We start from the raw sequence: 16,526 nt of genomic DNA on the forward strand, positions 1-16,526 counted from the left end.
GGCGATCGTTCGCTGGCAGGCTGGAAATGTGATTTTTTTAACCCCTAACAGGTATATTAGACGCTGTTTTGATAACAGCGTCTAATATACCTGCTACCTGGTCCTCTGGTGGTCCCCTTTGTTTGGATCGACCACCAGAGGACACAGGTAGCTCAGTAATATGTAGCACCAAGCACCACACTACACTACACCCCCCCTGTCACTTATTAACCCCTTATTCACCCCTGATCACCCCAGATCACCCCATATAGACTCCCTGATCACCCCCCTGTCATTGATCACCCCCCTGTCATTGATCACTCCCCTGTAAGGCTCCATTCAGACGTCCGTATGATTTTTACGGATCCACTGATAGATGGATCGGATCCGCAAAACACATACGGACGTCTGAATGGAGCCTTACAGGGGAGTGATCAATGATGGAGGTGATCACCCCATATAGACTCCCTGATCACCCCCCTGTCATTGATCACTCCCCTGTAAGGCTCCATTCAGACGTCCGTATGATTTTTACGGATCCACTGATAGATGGATCGGATCCGCAAAACACATACAGACGTCTGAATGGAGCCTTAAAGGTGGGTGATCACCCCATATAGACTTCCTGATCACCCCCCTGTCATTGATCACCCCCCTGTAAGGCTGCATTCAGATTTCCGTATGTTTTTTACGATCCACGGATACATGGATCGGATCCGCAAAACACATACGGACATCTGAATGGAGCCTTATAGGAAGGGGGATCAATGACAGGGGGGTGATCACCCCATATAGACTCCCTGGTCACCCCCCTGTCATTGATCACCCCCCTGTAAGGCTGCATTCAGATGTCCGTATGTTTTTTACAGATCCACGGATACATGGATCAGATCCGCAAAACACATACGGACATCTGAATGGAGCCTTATAGGGGGGTGATCAGTGACAGGGGGGTAATCACCCCATATAGACTCCATGGTCACCCCCCTGTCATTGATCACCCCCCTGTAAGGCTGCATTCAGATGTCCGTATGTTTTTTACGGATCCACGGATACATGGATCGGATCCGCAAAATACATACGGACATCTGAATGGAGCCTTATAGGGGGGTGATCAATGACAGGGGGGTGATCACCCCATATAGACTCCCTGGTCAGCCCCCTGTCATTGATCAACCCCCTGTCATTGATCACCCCCCCTGTAAGGCTGCATTCAGATGTCCGTATGTTTTTTACGGGTCCACGGATACATGGATCGGATCCGCAAAACACATACAGACATCTGAATGGAGCCTTATAGGGGGGTGATCAATGACAGGGGGGTAATCACCCCATATAGACTCCATGGTCACCCCCCTGTCATTGATCACCCCCCTGTAAGGCTGCATTCAGATGTCCGTATGTTTTTTACGGATCCACGGATACATGGATCGGATCCGCAAAATACATACGGACATCTGAATGGAGCCTTATAGGGGGGTGATCAATGACAGGGGGGTGATCACCCCATATAGACTCCCTGGTCAGCCCCCTGTCATTGATCAACCCCCTGTCATTGATCACCCCCCCTGTAAGGCTGCATTCAGATGTCCGTATGTTTTTTACGGGTCCACGGATACATGGATCGGATCCGCAAAACACATACAGACATCTGAATGGAGCCTTATAGGGGGGTGATCAATGACAGGGGGGTGATCACCCCATATAGACTCCCTGGTCACCCCCCTGTCATTGATCACCCCCCTGTAAGGCTGCATTCAGATGTCCGTATGTTTTTTACAGATCCACGGATACATGGATCGGATCCGCAAAACACATACGGACATCTGAATGGAGCCTTATAGGGGGGTGATCAATGACAGGGGGGTGATCACCCCATATAGACTCCCTGGTCAGCCCCCTGTCATTGATCACCCCCCTGTCATTGATCACCCCATGTCATTGATCACCCCCCTGTAAGGCTCCATTCAGACATTTTTTTGGCCCAAGTTAGCGGAATTTTTTTTTTTTTCTTACAAAGTCTCATATTCCACTAACTTGTGTCAAAAAATAAAATCTCACATGAACTCACCATACCCCTCACGTAATCCAAATACGTAAAAATTTTTAGACATTTATATTCCAGACGTCTTCTCACGCTTTAGGGCCCCTAGAATGCCAGGGCAGTATAAATACCCCACATGTGACCCCATTTCGGAAAGAAGACACCCCAAGGTATTCCGTTAGGGGCATATTGAGTCCATGAAAGATTGAAATTTTTGTCCCAAGTTAGCGGAAAGGGAGACTTTGTGAGAAAAAAAAAAAAAAAATTTCCGCTAACTTGTGCAAAAAAAAAAAAATTCTATGAACTCGCCATGCCCCTCATTGAATACCTTGGGGTGTCTTCTTTCCAAAATGGGGTCACATGTGGGGTAGTTATACTGCCCTGGCATTCTAGGGGCCCTAAAGCGTGAGAAGAAGTCTGGGATCCAAATGTCTAAAAATGCCCTCATAAAAGGAATGTGGGCCCCTTTGCGCATCTAGGCTGCAAAAAAGTGTCACACCTCTGGTATCATCGTACTCAGGAGAAGTTGGGCAATGTGTTTTGGGGTGTCATTTTACATATACCCATGCTGGGTGAGATAAATATCTTGGTCAAATGCCAAATTTGTATAAAAAAATGGGAAAAGTTGTCTTTTGCCGAGATATTTCTCTCACCCAGCATGAGTATATGTAAAATGACAACCCAAAACACATTGCCCAACTTCTCCTGAATACGGCAATACCACATGTGTGACACTTTTTTGCAGCCTAGGTGGGCAAAGAGGCCCACATTCCAAAGAGCACCTTTCGGATTTCACAGGTCATTTACCTACTTACCACACATTAGGGCCCCTAGAATGCCAGGGCAGTATAACTACCCCACAAGTGACCCCATTTTGGAAAGAAGACACCCCAAGGTATTCCGTGAGGGGCATGGCGAGTTCCTAGAATTTTTTTTTTTTGTCACAAGTTAGCGGAAAATGATGATTTTTTTTTATTTATTTTTTTCATACAAAGTTCATATTCCACTAACTTGTGACAAAAAATTAAAACTTCCATGAACTCACTATGCCCATCAAGGAATACCTTGGGGTGTCTTCTTTCCAAAATGGGGTCACTTGTGGGGTAGTTATACTGCCCTGGGATTCTAGGGGCCCTAATGTGTGGTAAGTAGTTTGAAATCAAAATCTGTAAAAAATGGCAGGTGAAATCCGAAAGGTGCTTTTTGGAATGTGGGCCCCTTTGCCCACCTAGGCTGCAAAAAAGTGTCACACATGTGGTATCTCCGTACTCAGGAGAAGTTGGGGAATGTGTTTTGGGGTGTCATTTTACATATACCCATGCTGGGTGAGATAAATATCTTGGTCAAATGCCAACTTTGTATAAAAAAATGGGAAAAGTTGTCTTTTGCCAAGATATTTCTCTCACCCAGCATGGGTATATGTAAAATGACACCCCAAAACACATTGCCCAACTTCTCCTGAGTATGGCGATACCACATGTGTGACACTTTTTTGCAGCCTAGGTGGGCAAAGGGGCCCACATTCCAAAGAGCACCTTTCGGATTTCACCGGCCATTTTTTACAGATTTTGATTTCAAACTACTTACCACTCATTTGGGCCCCTAGAATGCCAGGGCAGTATAACTACCCCACAAGTGACCCCATTTTGGAAAGAATACACCCCAAGGTATTCGCTGATGGGCATAGTGAGTTCATGGAAGTTTTTATTTTTTGTCACAAGTTAGTGGAATATGAGACTTTGTAAGAAAAAAAAATCAAAAAAAAAAATCATCATTTTCCGCTAACTTGTGACAAAAAATTAAAAATTCTAGGAACTCGCCATGCCCCTCTTGGAATACCTTGGGGTGTCTTCTTTCCAAAATGGGGTCACTTGTGGGGTAGTTATACTGCCCTGGCATTCTAGGGGCCCAAATGTGTGGTAAGTAGTTTGAAATCAAAATCTGTAAAAAATGGCCGGTGAAATCCGAAAGGTGCTCTTTGGAATGTGGGCCCCTTTGCCCACCTAGACTGCAAAAAAGTGTCACACATGTGGTATCTCCGTACTCAGGAGAAGTTGGGCAATGTGTTTTGGGGTGTCATTTTACATATACCCATAATTTATTCCAAAATGATACCAATGAAAAAATACAAGTTTTCCTGCACAACTCCATAGAAAGAAAAAAAAAATGCATGGGTCTTGGGAAGCGGTTTTATTGCAAAAAAGTAGTAAAACGTTATGTTATTTATACCGAAAAATGAACACCGTAAAATTTATAACGTAAAAACACAGTGGCAGTATTGCTGTTTTTCCCATCTCCCTCCCAGAAAGAGTTAATTAAAGTTAATCGGAAAGTTGTGTGTGCCCCAAAATGGCGCCATTAACCACCTCAGCCCCGCTAGCTTAAACACCCTTAATGACCAGGCCACTTTTTACACTTCTGCACTACCCTACTTTCACCGTTTATTGCTCGGTCATGCAACTTACCACCCAAATGAATTTTACCTCCTTTTCTTCTCACTAATAGTGCTTTCATTTGGTGGTATTTCATTGCTGCTGACATTTTTACTTTTTTTGTTATTAATCGAAATTTAACGATTTTTTTGCAAAAAAATGACATTTTTCACTTTCAGTTGTAAAATTTTGCAAAAAGGACGACATCCATATATAAATTTTTCTCTAAATTTATTGTTCTGCATGTCTTTGATAAAAAAAAATGTTTGGGTAAAAAAAAAATGGTTTGGGTAAAAGTTATAGCGTTTACAAACTATGGTACAAAAATGTGAATTTTCGCTTTTTGAAGCAGCTCTGACTTTCTGAGCACCTGTCATGTTTCCTGAGGTTCTACAATGCCCAGACAGTACAAACACCCCACAAATGACCCCATTTCGGAAAGTAGACACCCTAAGGTATTCGCTGATGGGCATAGTGAGTTCATAGAACTTTTTATTTTTTGTCACAAGTTAGCGGAAAATGATGATTTATTTTTTTTTTTTTTTCCTTACAAAGTCTCATATTCCACTAACTTGTGACAAAAAATAAAAACTTCCATGAACTCACTATGCCCATCAGCGAATACCTTGGGGTGTCTTCTTTCCAAAATGGGGTCACTTGTGGGGTAGTTATACTGCTCTGGCATTCTAGGGGCCCAAATGTGTGGTATGTAGTTTGAAATCAAAATCTGTAAAAAATGGCCGGTGAAATCCGAAAGGTGCTCTTTGGAATGTGGGCCCCTTTGCCCACCTAGACTGCAAAAAAGTGTCACACATGTGGTATCTCCGTACTCAGGAGAAGTTGGGCAATGTGTTTTGGGGTGTCATTTTACATATACCCATGCTGGGTGAGAGAAATATCTTGGCAAAAGACAACTTTTCCAATTTTTTTATACAAATTTGGCATTTGACCAAGATATTTATCTCACCCAGCATGGGTATATGTAAAATGACACCCCAAAACACATTGCCCAACTTCTCCTGAGTACGGAGATACCACATGTGTGACACTTTTTTGCAGTCTAGGTGGGCAAAGGGGCCCACATTCCAAAGAGCACCTTTCGGATTTCACCGGCCATTTTTTACAGATTTTGATTTCAAACTACATACCACACATTTGGGCCCCTAGAATGCCAGAGCAGTATAACTACCCCACAAGTGACCCCATTTTGGAAAGAAGACACCCCAAGGTATTCGCTGATGGGCATAGTGAGTTCATGGAAGTTTTTATTTTTTGTCACAAGTTAGTGGAATATGAGACTTTGTAAGGAAAAAAAAAAAAAAATAAATCATCATTTTCCGCTAACTTGTGACAAAAAATAAAAAGTTCTATGAACTCACTATGCCCATCAGCGAATACCTTAGGGTGTCTACTTTCCGAAATGGGGTCATTTGTGGGGTGTTTGTACTGTCTGGGCATTGTAGAACCTCAGGAAACATGACAGGTGCTCAGAAAGTCAGAGCTGCTTCAAAAAGCGAAAATTCACATTTTTGTACCATAGTTTGTAAACGCTATAACTTTTACCCAAACCATTTTTTTTTTACCCAAACATTTTTTTTTATCAAAGACATGCAGAACAATAAATTTAGAGAAAAATTTATATATGGATGTCGTCCTTTTTGCAAAATTTTACAACTGAAAGTGAAAAATGTCATTTTTTTGCAAAAAAATCGTTAAATTTCGATTAATAACAAAAAAAGTAAAAATGTCAGCAGCAATGAAATACCACCAAATGAAAGCACTATTAGTGAGAAGAAAAGGAGGTAAAATTCATTTGGGTGGTAAGTTGCATGACCGAGCAATAAACGGTGAAAGTAGGGTAGTGCAGAAGTGTAAAAAGTGGCCTGGTCATTAAGGGTGTTTAAGCTAGCGGGGCTGAGGTGGTTAATGGCGCCATTTTGGGGCACACACAACTTTCCGATTAACTTTAATTAACTCTTTCTGGGAGGGAGATGGGAAAAACAGCAATACTGCCACTGTGTTTTTACGTTATAAATTTTACGGTGTTCATTTTTCGGTATAAATAACATAACGTTTTACTACTTTTTTGCAATAAAACCGCTTCCCAAGACCCATGCATTTTTTTTTTCTTTCTATGGAGTTGTGCAGGAAAACTTGTATTTTTCATTGGTATCATTTTGGAATAAATTATGTCTTGATCGCTTGTTATTAAGAATAAATTAGCAATTCTGGCATTTTTATTTTTTTACGGAATTCACCGTAGGGGACAATTTACATGATATTTATGTAGTCCGAGTCGTTACAGACGTGGCAATACCAAACATATGAGGGAGGATTTTTTTTGCAATTTTTTTAATTGCAAAACTTTTTTTTACCCCTTAATAGTCCCACAAGGAGACTATAACAGACAATATTCAGATTAATTTTAAAATGCAATGTATTATCCCTATAGTGCATTGCATTTTAATGTCAGTGCTATACTGACATTGACCAGCAGGCTGCACCAGAGAGGCACAGCCTGCTGGAAAGTACTCAAGGCAGGCTTGGGGCCTTCATAAAAACCCAGCCTGCCTTTACACAAACTAGCACCCTGCAATCGCATTTGCGGGGTGCCGATGGAATACAGAGGGAGTCCGCTCCCTCTGTCTGCGCTTTAAATGCGGCAGGCGCCATGTAAAGCATTACACAGCCCGGATCGGCACTCCTGCCGGTCTGGGCTGTTAGAGCAGGACCGCGGCTTTCATATCCGCGTACATGGATATGAGTACGTCACCTGCCGTGCTGAAAACCCTCCCTGAGATGACCCAGGGGGCTGGAAAACACAGTACAGTCATAGCAAGCTTGGCCACTTCGGGTCACTTTTCCAATCTGCCCCCCCCAGAAGCGTCACTGGGGATGACCTGCAATGTATCCTGTCATCTGTACTAGAAGGGAAAAGGCGAGAAAGGAAGGGGGGGGGGGGGGTTAATGAGCCGACCATTTTCATGTAGTTTTTCTTCTCACTGTCTTTGCAATAATAGTTGACTCTGTAAAAAATTTTATAAAACTTTGTTTCCAAAAAATATTGTACTGCTTGGGGATGTGGCCTGGCTGTCTCAAAGAAGAGTGAGATAAGGAGAACAGACTTGTTCTAATTGAGAATACTGGCTATTTCTATTTTCCCACTGGATCCGGTGATGCCGCCTCATGTGCCGCAATAGAGCGCAGGTATCTATGTGTTGGAACGCTCACCGTTTATTTTCATCCCCAAGGCTGTGGTTTTGTGAGCCAGCTTTTTGGAGAAAAATGGCAGAAACTGGTACTGAGCTAACAGCAGCCGAGCACCCATGATGGATGGCAACTACTTTTTTAAATTACATTCCTCCCTATCAAACATACAGGAGAATAAAGCACCATGTACCTCTCTTACATCCAGTGATGTCTCCTCTGATATACACTCACCTAAAGAATTATTAGGAACACCTGTTCTATTTCTCATTAATGCAATTATCTAGTCAACCAATCACATGGCAGTTGCTTCAATGCATTTAGGGGGGTGGTCCTGGTCAAGACAATCTCCTGAACTCCAAACTGAATGTCAGAATGGGAAAGAAAGGTGATTTAAGCAATTTTGAGCGTGGCATGGTTGTTGGTGCCAGACGGGCCGGTCTGAGTATTTCACAATCTGCTCAGTTACTGGGATTTTCACGCACAACCATTTCTAGGGTTTACAAAGAATGGTGTGAAAAGAGAAAAACATCCAGTATGCGGCAGTCCTGTGGGCAAAAATGCCTTGTGGATGCTAGAGGTCAGAGGAGAATGGGCCGACTGATTCAAGCTGATAGAAGAGCAACGTTGACTGAAATAACCACTCGTTACAACCGAGGTATGCAGAAAAGCGAGACATTCAAATGGTAGAGTCCGAGTTTGGCGTAAACAGAATGAGAACATGTATCCATCCTCTGATGGCTACTTCCAGCAGGATAATGCACCAGGTCACAAAGCTCGAATAATTTCAAATTGGTTTCTTGAACATGACAATGAGTTCACTGTACTAAAATGGCCCCCACAGTCACCAGATCTCAACCCAATAGAGCATCTTTGGGATGTGGTGGAACAGGAGCTTCGTGCCCTGGATGTGCATCCCTCAAATCTCCATCAACTGCAAGATGCTATCCTATCAATATGGGCCAACATTTCTAAAGAATGCTATCAGCACCTTGTTGAATCAATGCCACGTAGAATTAAGGCAGTTCTGAAGGCAAAAGGGGGTCCAACACCGTATTAGTATGGTGGCAATAATAATTCTTTAGGTGAGTGTAGATCTTCTCATAGTTTGTCACACAGAAATCCTACTGAAAAAACACCCCCTTAAAGTGCCACCAGTAGGTATTAATTATGCCCTTACATGTGCCAGTACAAAATATGCCCGCTTATATTGTTATGTATAGTTTTCCTTGTGTTTTACTACTGAACTTCTTAACCCCTTCAAGACATAGTGATTTTCTATTTTTTTGTGTTTTTATTTTTTACTCTCTGCCTTCCCGGAGCCATATTTTTTTTTTTACATTTTTTGTTCACATAGCCATATGAGGGCATTGTTTTTTGCAGAACAAGTTGTACTTTCCAATAGCACCTTTTAATATTGCATATGATGTAGTGGGAAACCGGAAATTAAATTCCAAATGGGGTTGAATTGAAAGAAAAAAAAAGCTCTTCTGCCACAGTTTTATGGGTTTTGTTTTTACGACGTTCACTGTGTGGTAAAACTGACCTGTGGCCTTGATTCTCTGGGTCAGTACGGTTACAGGGATACCACAATTATATAGTTTTTCTTGTCTTTTAATACTGAAAAAAACTAAAACTTTTTATCACCCTATCCTGACCCCCATAACTTTTTTTTATTGTTGTCTACGGAACTGTGTGGGAGCTCTTTTTTTGCGGGACGATCTTATCTTTTATGGATACAATTCTGGGGTGTTTATGACTTTTTCATCACTTTTTATTCAGTTTTTTAGGGGAGGTGAAGTGATGACAAAAAAAAAAACGCAAAGTGGCCATTTAGATTTTTTTTTCCTGTTACACCATTCGCCATATGGGATAAATATTTTTATATTTCAATAGTACAGGTGTTTTCAGATATGATTATGATTAGGGATGAGCGAATCAACTTCGGATGCTTTATCCAAAGTCGATTCGCTAAAAAAACTTCCTTGTAATAGTGTGCATAGCTCCCGCTCCGTACAGTATTAGAATGTATTGGCTCTGATGAGCTGAAGTTATTACTTCGCGAGACTTTGTGTAATGACTTCGGGAATTTATTATTACTGTAAGAAACCTTGGAACCAAACCCGAGTTTGGCATCAAGGTTTTTAAAGTAATAATTAATTCAAAAAGTTATTACACAAAGACTCGCAAGACTTTGTGAAGTAATAACTTCGGCTCATCGGATCCAATACATTCTAATACTGTACGGGGCGGGAGCTATGTACAGTATTACAACAACGTTTTTTAGCGAATCAGAAGTCGATTCACTCATCTCTAATTAGGGTGAAAGGGGGTGATTTCAATTTTTATATTTTTAAAACTTTTTTTTTGGGGACCTGCAGGCCAGTACTGAAGTATACCAGTAATAGGCCTAAAAGCCTTTTACAGGCTCTGGACTATTACTACTATGGAATGCCTTCATCCCTCTCAGCAGAGGAAGAGCTTGTTTCTGGGTTTTTTACCTTTCAGATGCCATGGTCACATTTGACCATTACAATAGCCTTGGGTGTCTGCTGTGTGAAACTTCAGATACTTTGGGGGAGATTTATCAAACTGATGTAAGGGAAAACTGGCTTAGCTGCTCCCAGGAACAAATCAGATTTCACCTTTCATTTTCTAAAGGAGCTCTGGAAAATGAAAGGTGGAATCTCACTGGTTGCCTGTTTTCCTTTACACCAGTTTGATAAATTTCCCCCCTTGTAGGTAAGACGCTCGCTGCACTCCGGAGCAGGCACCATCTTTAAAGGGCTGACACCTGCCACACATGTACGGCAGATATCAGGAGAGGGTTAAAGGCTATGAACTACTTTGGGGCAAAGTTTTTTTTAATTATTGCATTCTACTCGTTTTGGGCTAAAAATCATTATTGAAATTAGTCTTTATTAAAAAATTTCATCAGTTTTTGAAATACAGGAGTTAAATAACTTTCACGTCAGTCTCACGTAGAGTTCTTATCTCTGATCTCCTCACCTCATAAACACTCGGTATAGCTAAATTCTCGTCAAACTGCTAATAAGTAGTGTTGATCACGAATATTCGAATTGCGAATTTTAATCGCGAATATCGGCACTTCGAGAATTTGCGAATATTTAGAATATCGCTAAATATATTCGTGATCGCGAATATTCGATTTTTTAAAAAAATACCAGTTCATGCGAATTTTTATACGAATTCTTTAGGCAAATTTTATGCGAATTTTCGCAATCAAGAAAATAATGCTTAGAGATCATGAATTCACGAATTCTCGAATATATGGCGAATATTCGCCCAAATATTCGCGAAATATTGCGAATTCGAATATTGCCCCTGCCGCTCATCACTACTAATAAGGCTTAACGGTGTTGTCCCCTTTATTTACATTGATGACCTATCCTCGGGATAAGTCATCAACACCAGATCAGCAGGGTTCGACTCCAGGCGTCCCTGCCCATCAGTGAGCGCTGCCTTCTGTTCATTATTTACCCGTGAGCTGTCGCAACCACATTGGTGAGCCATCCCATTCATGTCTATGAGATGGCTCCTTCCTATTCAAGTGTATACTACAGAGCTGTCCCATAGAAGTGTATTGGGACGCCATACTTGCAATTACACCTGCTCACAGAGAAGAGAAAGCAGCGCTTGCAGGCGGCTAACAGATGATCGGCGGAGGTGTCAGGAGTCGGACCCCTGCCGATCTTATTTTGATGACCTAATCCTGGAGTATTACTGTTTTAATAACTGTCAAATTGGTGGGGGGGCCTATCGATGGGAACTCCACCGATCACATGAACAGTGGCCCTGTACCCTCTGGAGTCCCCCTGAAATGGACTGAGTGGCTAGTCCAAAATGCGAACCACAGCTCCAATAATTGCTATGCGAGGGCTAGAGATAGCCGAGTACAACTCGTGATAACCAGAATAAGGCTACTTTCACATCTGCGCTTTCCCTTTCCACTATTGAGATCCGGCAGAGGATCCTAATAGCGGGAAAAACGCTTCTGTTTTGTCCTTATTCATTGTCAATCGGGACAAAGCGGAACTGAATGAAACAGAATGCACCAGAATGCATTGTGTTCAGTTTACCCCTTTAAATGAGTGTTTAGGAGGGCAGAAGTTCACAGCTCTACATGAGCTGTCAGTTGACAGGACTCTAAGACTAAATGCAAAAAAGATTTTTAGCCCAAAATGAGTAGAATGCAACAATAATAATAAAAATGCCCCCAAAAGGTGTTCACGGCCTGTAAATGGAACCTGTCAGCACCAAAGTGGCCCCTAAACTGCCCTCAGTACCTTATCACTGATGCCATCTGGTTTCTAATGATGATTTGTCTAAGCTGTCCAATAGTGTTGAGCGAACTTGTGTTTTAAGTTCTGCGTCCAAAGTTCGGGTTCGGGTTATCTAAGCATCCCACCATAACGGAATTTGGAATCCATAACGGGATTCTTCGATAACCCGAACCCGAACTTTGGACGCAGAACTTAAAACACAAGTTCGCTCAACACTACTGTCCAATAGTCATGATCGCTGTAGAACAACTTTTATTCTGCCACAAGTCGTATACAAAAAAAGGATCTTAAAGTCAAGGTGACAGCGACTTTCACACTTGAATTCAAGCTTGCTGCATCCTCTTCCCGCCGATCACATTTGATTCATGGTCTTTTTCATTTTCTTCATGCGCAATTCCTTCTTAAGATCATATGCATGTGCTGTATGACAATGGTCTCTGGCTCACACAAGATTTCAAGAAGAAATTGTGCATGAAGGGCCTTCAATCAAACGTGAAGGGTGAGAAGGGGGTGTGACAAGCTTGACTTCAAACGTCAAAGCCGCTGAACCCTTCACTTCAAGATCATTTCTGAATAAAGGAGTTTTTTTTACAGTGATCATGTCCATCGGAAGACAAATACCTCATTAGAAACTTGATGGAAGGCGCTGCGGAAAGTTTAGGGGCCATTTTGTTGCTGACAAGTTCCATTTAATTACAATTAATACAATCTTTTATGACACCAGAAACCATTTGCAAACAATAACATGAAATACAGAGTACAGTATACTCCACTGCTGCTGGGGGAGGTCAGTAGATGGAGCGTACAGTATACTCCACTGCTGGGGGAGGTCAGTAGATGGAGCGTACAGTATACTCCACTGCTGCTGGGGGAGGTCAGTAGACGGAGTGCACAGTATACTCCACTGCTGGGGGAGGTCAGTAGATGGAGCGTACAGTATACTCCACTGCTGGGGGAGGTCAGTAGATGGAGCGTACAGTATACTCCACTGCTGGGGGAGGTCAGTAGATGGAGCGTACAGTATACTCCACTGCTGGGGGAGGTCAGTAGACGGAGCGTACAGTATACTCCACTGCTGGGGGAGGTCAGTAGATGGAGCGTACAGTATACTCCACTGCTGCTGGGGGAGGTCAGTAGATGGAGCGTACAGTATACTCCACTGCTGCTGGGGGAGGTCAGTAGACGGAGCGTACAGTATACTCCACTGCTGGGGGAGGTCAGTAGATGGAGCGTACAGTATACTCCACTGCTGGGGGAGGTCAGTAGATGGAGCGTACAGTATACTCCACTGCTGGGGGAGGTCAGTAGATGGAGCGTACAGTATACTCCACTGCTGGGGGAGGTCAGTAGACGGAGCGTACAGTATACTGCACTGCTGCTGGGGGAGGTCAGTAGACGGAGCGTACAGTATACTCCACTGCTGGGGGAGGTCAGTAGATGGAGCGTACAGTATACTCCACTGCTGGGGGAGGTCAGTAGATGGAGCGTACAGTATACTCCACTGCTGGGGGAGGTCAGTAGATGGAGCGTACAGTATACTCCACTGCTGCTGGGGGAGGTCAGTAGACGGAGCGTACAGTATACTCCACTGCTGGGGGAGGTCAGTAGACGGAGCGTACAGTATACTCCACTGCTGCTGGGGGAGGTCAGTAGACGGAGCGTACAGTATACTCCACTGCTGCTGGGGGAGGTCAGTAGAAAGCTCCATTACATCAGTCTGTAGAGGATTTGTAGAAACCTCAGCTTCATCTACCTGATGATCCAGTGGGATATTTGGTTTCTCCTCTGGACAATCTTGGGAATACTGAGGACTGGAACATCTCTCTGGTGGATTCTCACTGGTTCCATCTGTAGGAAAAACACAATATATTTTCTAGATCCAATAATCAGCTGATGAGTGAATGACATCCATGGCTGCTGACATCCCCATTTCCTGCAGGCACGGCCACTGGAGCGGTTACCTGATTCCCCACTCCAGTGCTCTGTGCCTGTCAGCATCTCACTGGTTCGTCCACTCCACGCTGATCTCCGACCTGTTCTTTGCCTGCAGTGCCTCTGTCTGCCTGTAGGGTGTGTACTTCCTCTGGCTCTTAGGGCTCATGCACAAGATTGTATTTTCTTTCCGTGTCCGTTCCAGAAGGTGCTCCGTGTGCATTCCGTTTCCGTATGTCCGTATTTCCGTTCCTCAAAAAAATAGAACATGTCCTATTATTGTCCGCATTACTGACAAGGATAGGACTGTTCTATTAGGGGCCAGCTGTTCTGTTCAGCAAAATACGGAATGCACACGGATGTCATCTGTATTTTTTGCGGTCGTGTGCATGAGGCCTTAGGATCAGCATGTGGGCGTCCTCATCTGTCCAGTCTAATGGTAGCCTCCCTTGGGTATTTAAGGTACCCTTCTCTGTTGAAGGGTGTCTGAACAAGATGTTTTAGTTGCTAGCTTCCTATGAAGATTCGCCACTCTTCACTTCAGTTGCCCATGTACTGACCTCTGCCTGTTAACTGGATTTGACCTATTGCTGCCTGACCCGACTTCTCCCTGTTCCTAGTATTCACCCTGTGCTGCCTGCCTTGCGTAATGCAGTAAACAGTCCAAACTCTGCCTGCCTCTGCTTGTCTCCTAACTAAAGTACTGCTTGATCCACTGGTACTCTGCACTGATTTCTCTCAATCCCCATAGGTCAGCAGCCACTGAAGAGAGACTTCTCCAAACGGTGGCAGCCTGGTGGTTCCACTGCAGTGAAGTCCATAAGGATTAAAACAGGGATGCCCAACCTGCGGCCTTCCAGCTGTTGCAAAACTACAATTTCCAGCATGCATGGACAGCCTACAGGTATTAGGGCATGCTGGGAGCTGTAGTTCTGCAACAGCTGGAGGGCCGCAGATTAAGCATCCCTGGATTAAAGGGTAAAGACCAAGGGGACACTTCGACATCCCCTTTAGGAGTAGCGTCAGCCAAATCTGCAGCACAGCAGAACTATATCCTTACTCTAACTCAAAACAGTCATGGAAGGTCTCCTCTTACCCGGTGATGTGAGGGACTGGTGGTTCTCCATCATGGCGTCCTTGTACAGATCCTTGTGTTCTTCTAAATACTCCCACTCCTCCATGGAGAAATAGACAGCGACATCCTGACACCTTATAGGAACCTGACAACACAAGGACACAGTCATTACCAGACCCCTCCCTTGGCGTTATTGTATAATGTCCCAGCATTCCCAGCAGCGCTCACCTCTCCGCTCAGCAGCCCAGTGATCCTGGTGGTAAGTTCTAGGATCTTCTGCTCATGTATCAGGGAATGAGGTGGAGGCTCGGTGATGGGGCTCTGGGTCCTGCTCCATCCTCCTGACACACGGGGTGTCACACACTCAACGGACAACTTCTTCACTACTGTGTAATCCTGTGTATGGGGAGACGCCGATCACTACAGAGATTCTAAGAATCCTTCTCCTTTCCAGTCATTTCCCTGTTTTATTACTAGAGATAAGAGTGATGTCATGTGAGACTCTCACCTCTCCAGTTATCAAGGAGATGATCTTTAGGGTGAGGTCTAATATCCTTGCAGCCATGACGTTTCTGTCCTTCTCCATCCTTGGTGGGTCATTGATGGACAGGACCATTGTCTTCAAAAAGTAAAGAGTCCTGCACCTAAGAAACCTGAGGGAAAGAAGGGGCAAAATTACATTTGAATGGAACATCTCACATGAAGTAAAACATTTCACAAATGAAAGGGGTTGTCCGGGTTCAGAGCTGAACCCAGACATAAGCTCACCTTCACAAATTTGGCCTGTATTAGCGGAGCACTGTAGCATTTCTTGCTCCGATGCTCCCCCCTTTTTCTTTACAACCGGTGAGGTAACGGGCTTTTCATGGGTATGCTAGGTGGAGGCTTCTGCCTAGCAGTGAGCCCGGAGACGTCACTTGCACTAATGGGCGGTCTTTGGTGCTGCCCTAGCCTATCATACAGCCTAGGGCAACGCTAAAGACCGCCCATTAGTGCGAGTGACTTCACTGGGATCACTGGTAGGCAGAAGCCTCCACCTAGCATACTGTGAAATAGCCGGGTACATCACCTGTAGTAAAACAGCCCTTGTCTTGTGCATTTCTTGCTCCGATGCTGCACTCATACAGGCTAAATGAGTGACGTGGAGCTTATGTCCGGGTTCAGCTCTGAACCTGGACAGCCCCTTTAAGAATTATAAATTAATTACCAATATTGTACAACGGAGGTGACTTAGCTATTGAGGTGTCTTAGACATACCAGACTGGTGACCATAATAAATCAGTCAGCCGGCCTCCTGCTATACAGTGAATACAGTGTTACACAGGACACACATCTCAGTCTACCACATACAGCAGACAGAGCTCATCTTATTTTTACTGTATAGATAGAGACAGGCACACTTCATTTAGAGTAACCAGAGATGTCTAATTTATGTCATTCATATATACATTTATTGGTCAATACAAATGTAAATTAAAAAGGATAGGAATATCAGAAATATAAAAAATATATTAAAAAAACTTCAATCCCAGTGTTAGAATATACTGAACTAT

At 43.5% G+C, this 16,526-nt stretch overlaps 2 protein-coding genes across 6 annotated transcripts in view; both read right to left on the reverse strand.

The window, feature by feature from the left end:
• The window catches only part of LOC120999664 (oocyte zinc finger protein XlCOF6-like), a 2,208,135-nt gene that overhangs the window by 437,841 nt on the left and 1,753,768 nt on the right, over positions 1-16,526 (reverse strand). The window lies entirely within an intron of this gene.
• The window catches only part of LOC120999668 (zinc finger protein OZF-like), a 230,237-nt gene that overhangs the window by 113,234 nt on the left and 100,477 nt on the right, over positions 1-16,526 (reverse strand). For 3 of the 5 annotated variants that reach the window (XM_040430677.1, XM_040430676.1, XM_040430679.1), the window contains one exon: positions 13,720-13,814. In XM_040430677.1, coding sequence (XP_040286611.1) covers positions 13,720-13,814 — 95 coding nt within the window. Of the gene's footprint in view, positions 1-13,719; positions 13,815-14,994; positions 15,119-16,526 lie in introns of those variants that run through there. The other 2 variants (XM_040430678.1, XM_040430680.1) reach the window with 2 other exon arrangements.

Source organism: Bufo bufo, chromosome 4 (genome assembly GCF_905171765.1).
Source record: "Bufo bufo chromosome 4, aBufBuf1.1, whole genome shotgun sequence".
Classification (NCBI taxonomy): Eukaryota; Metazoa; Chordata; class Amphibia; order Anura; family Bufonidae; genus Bufo; species Bufo bufo.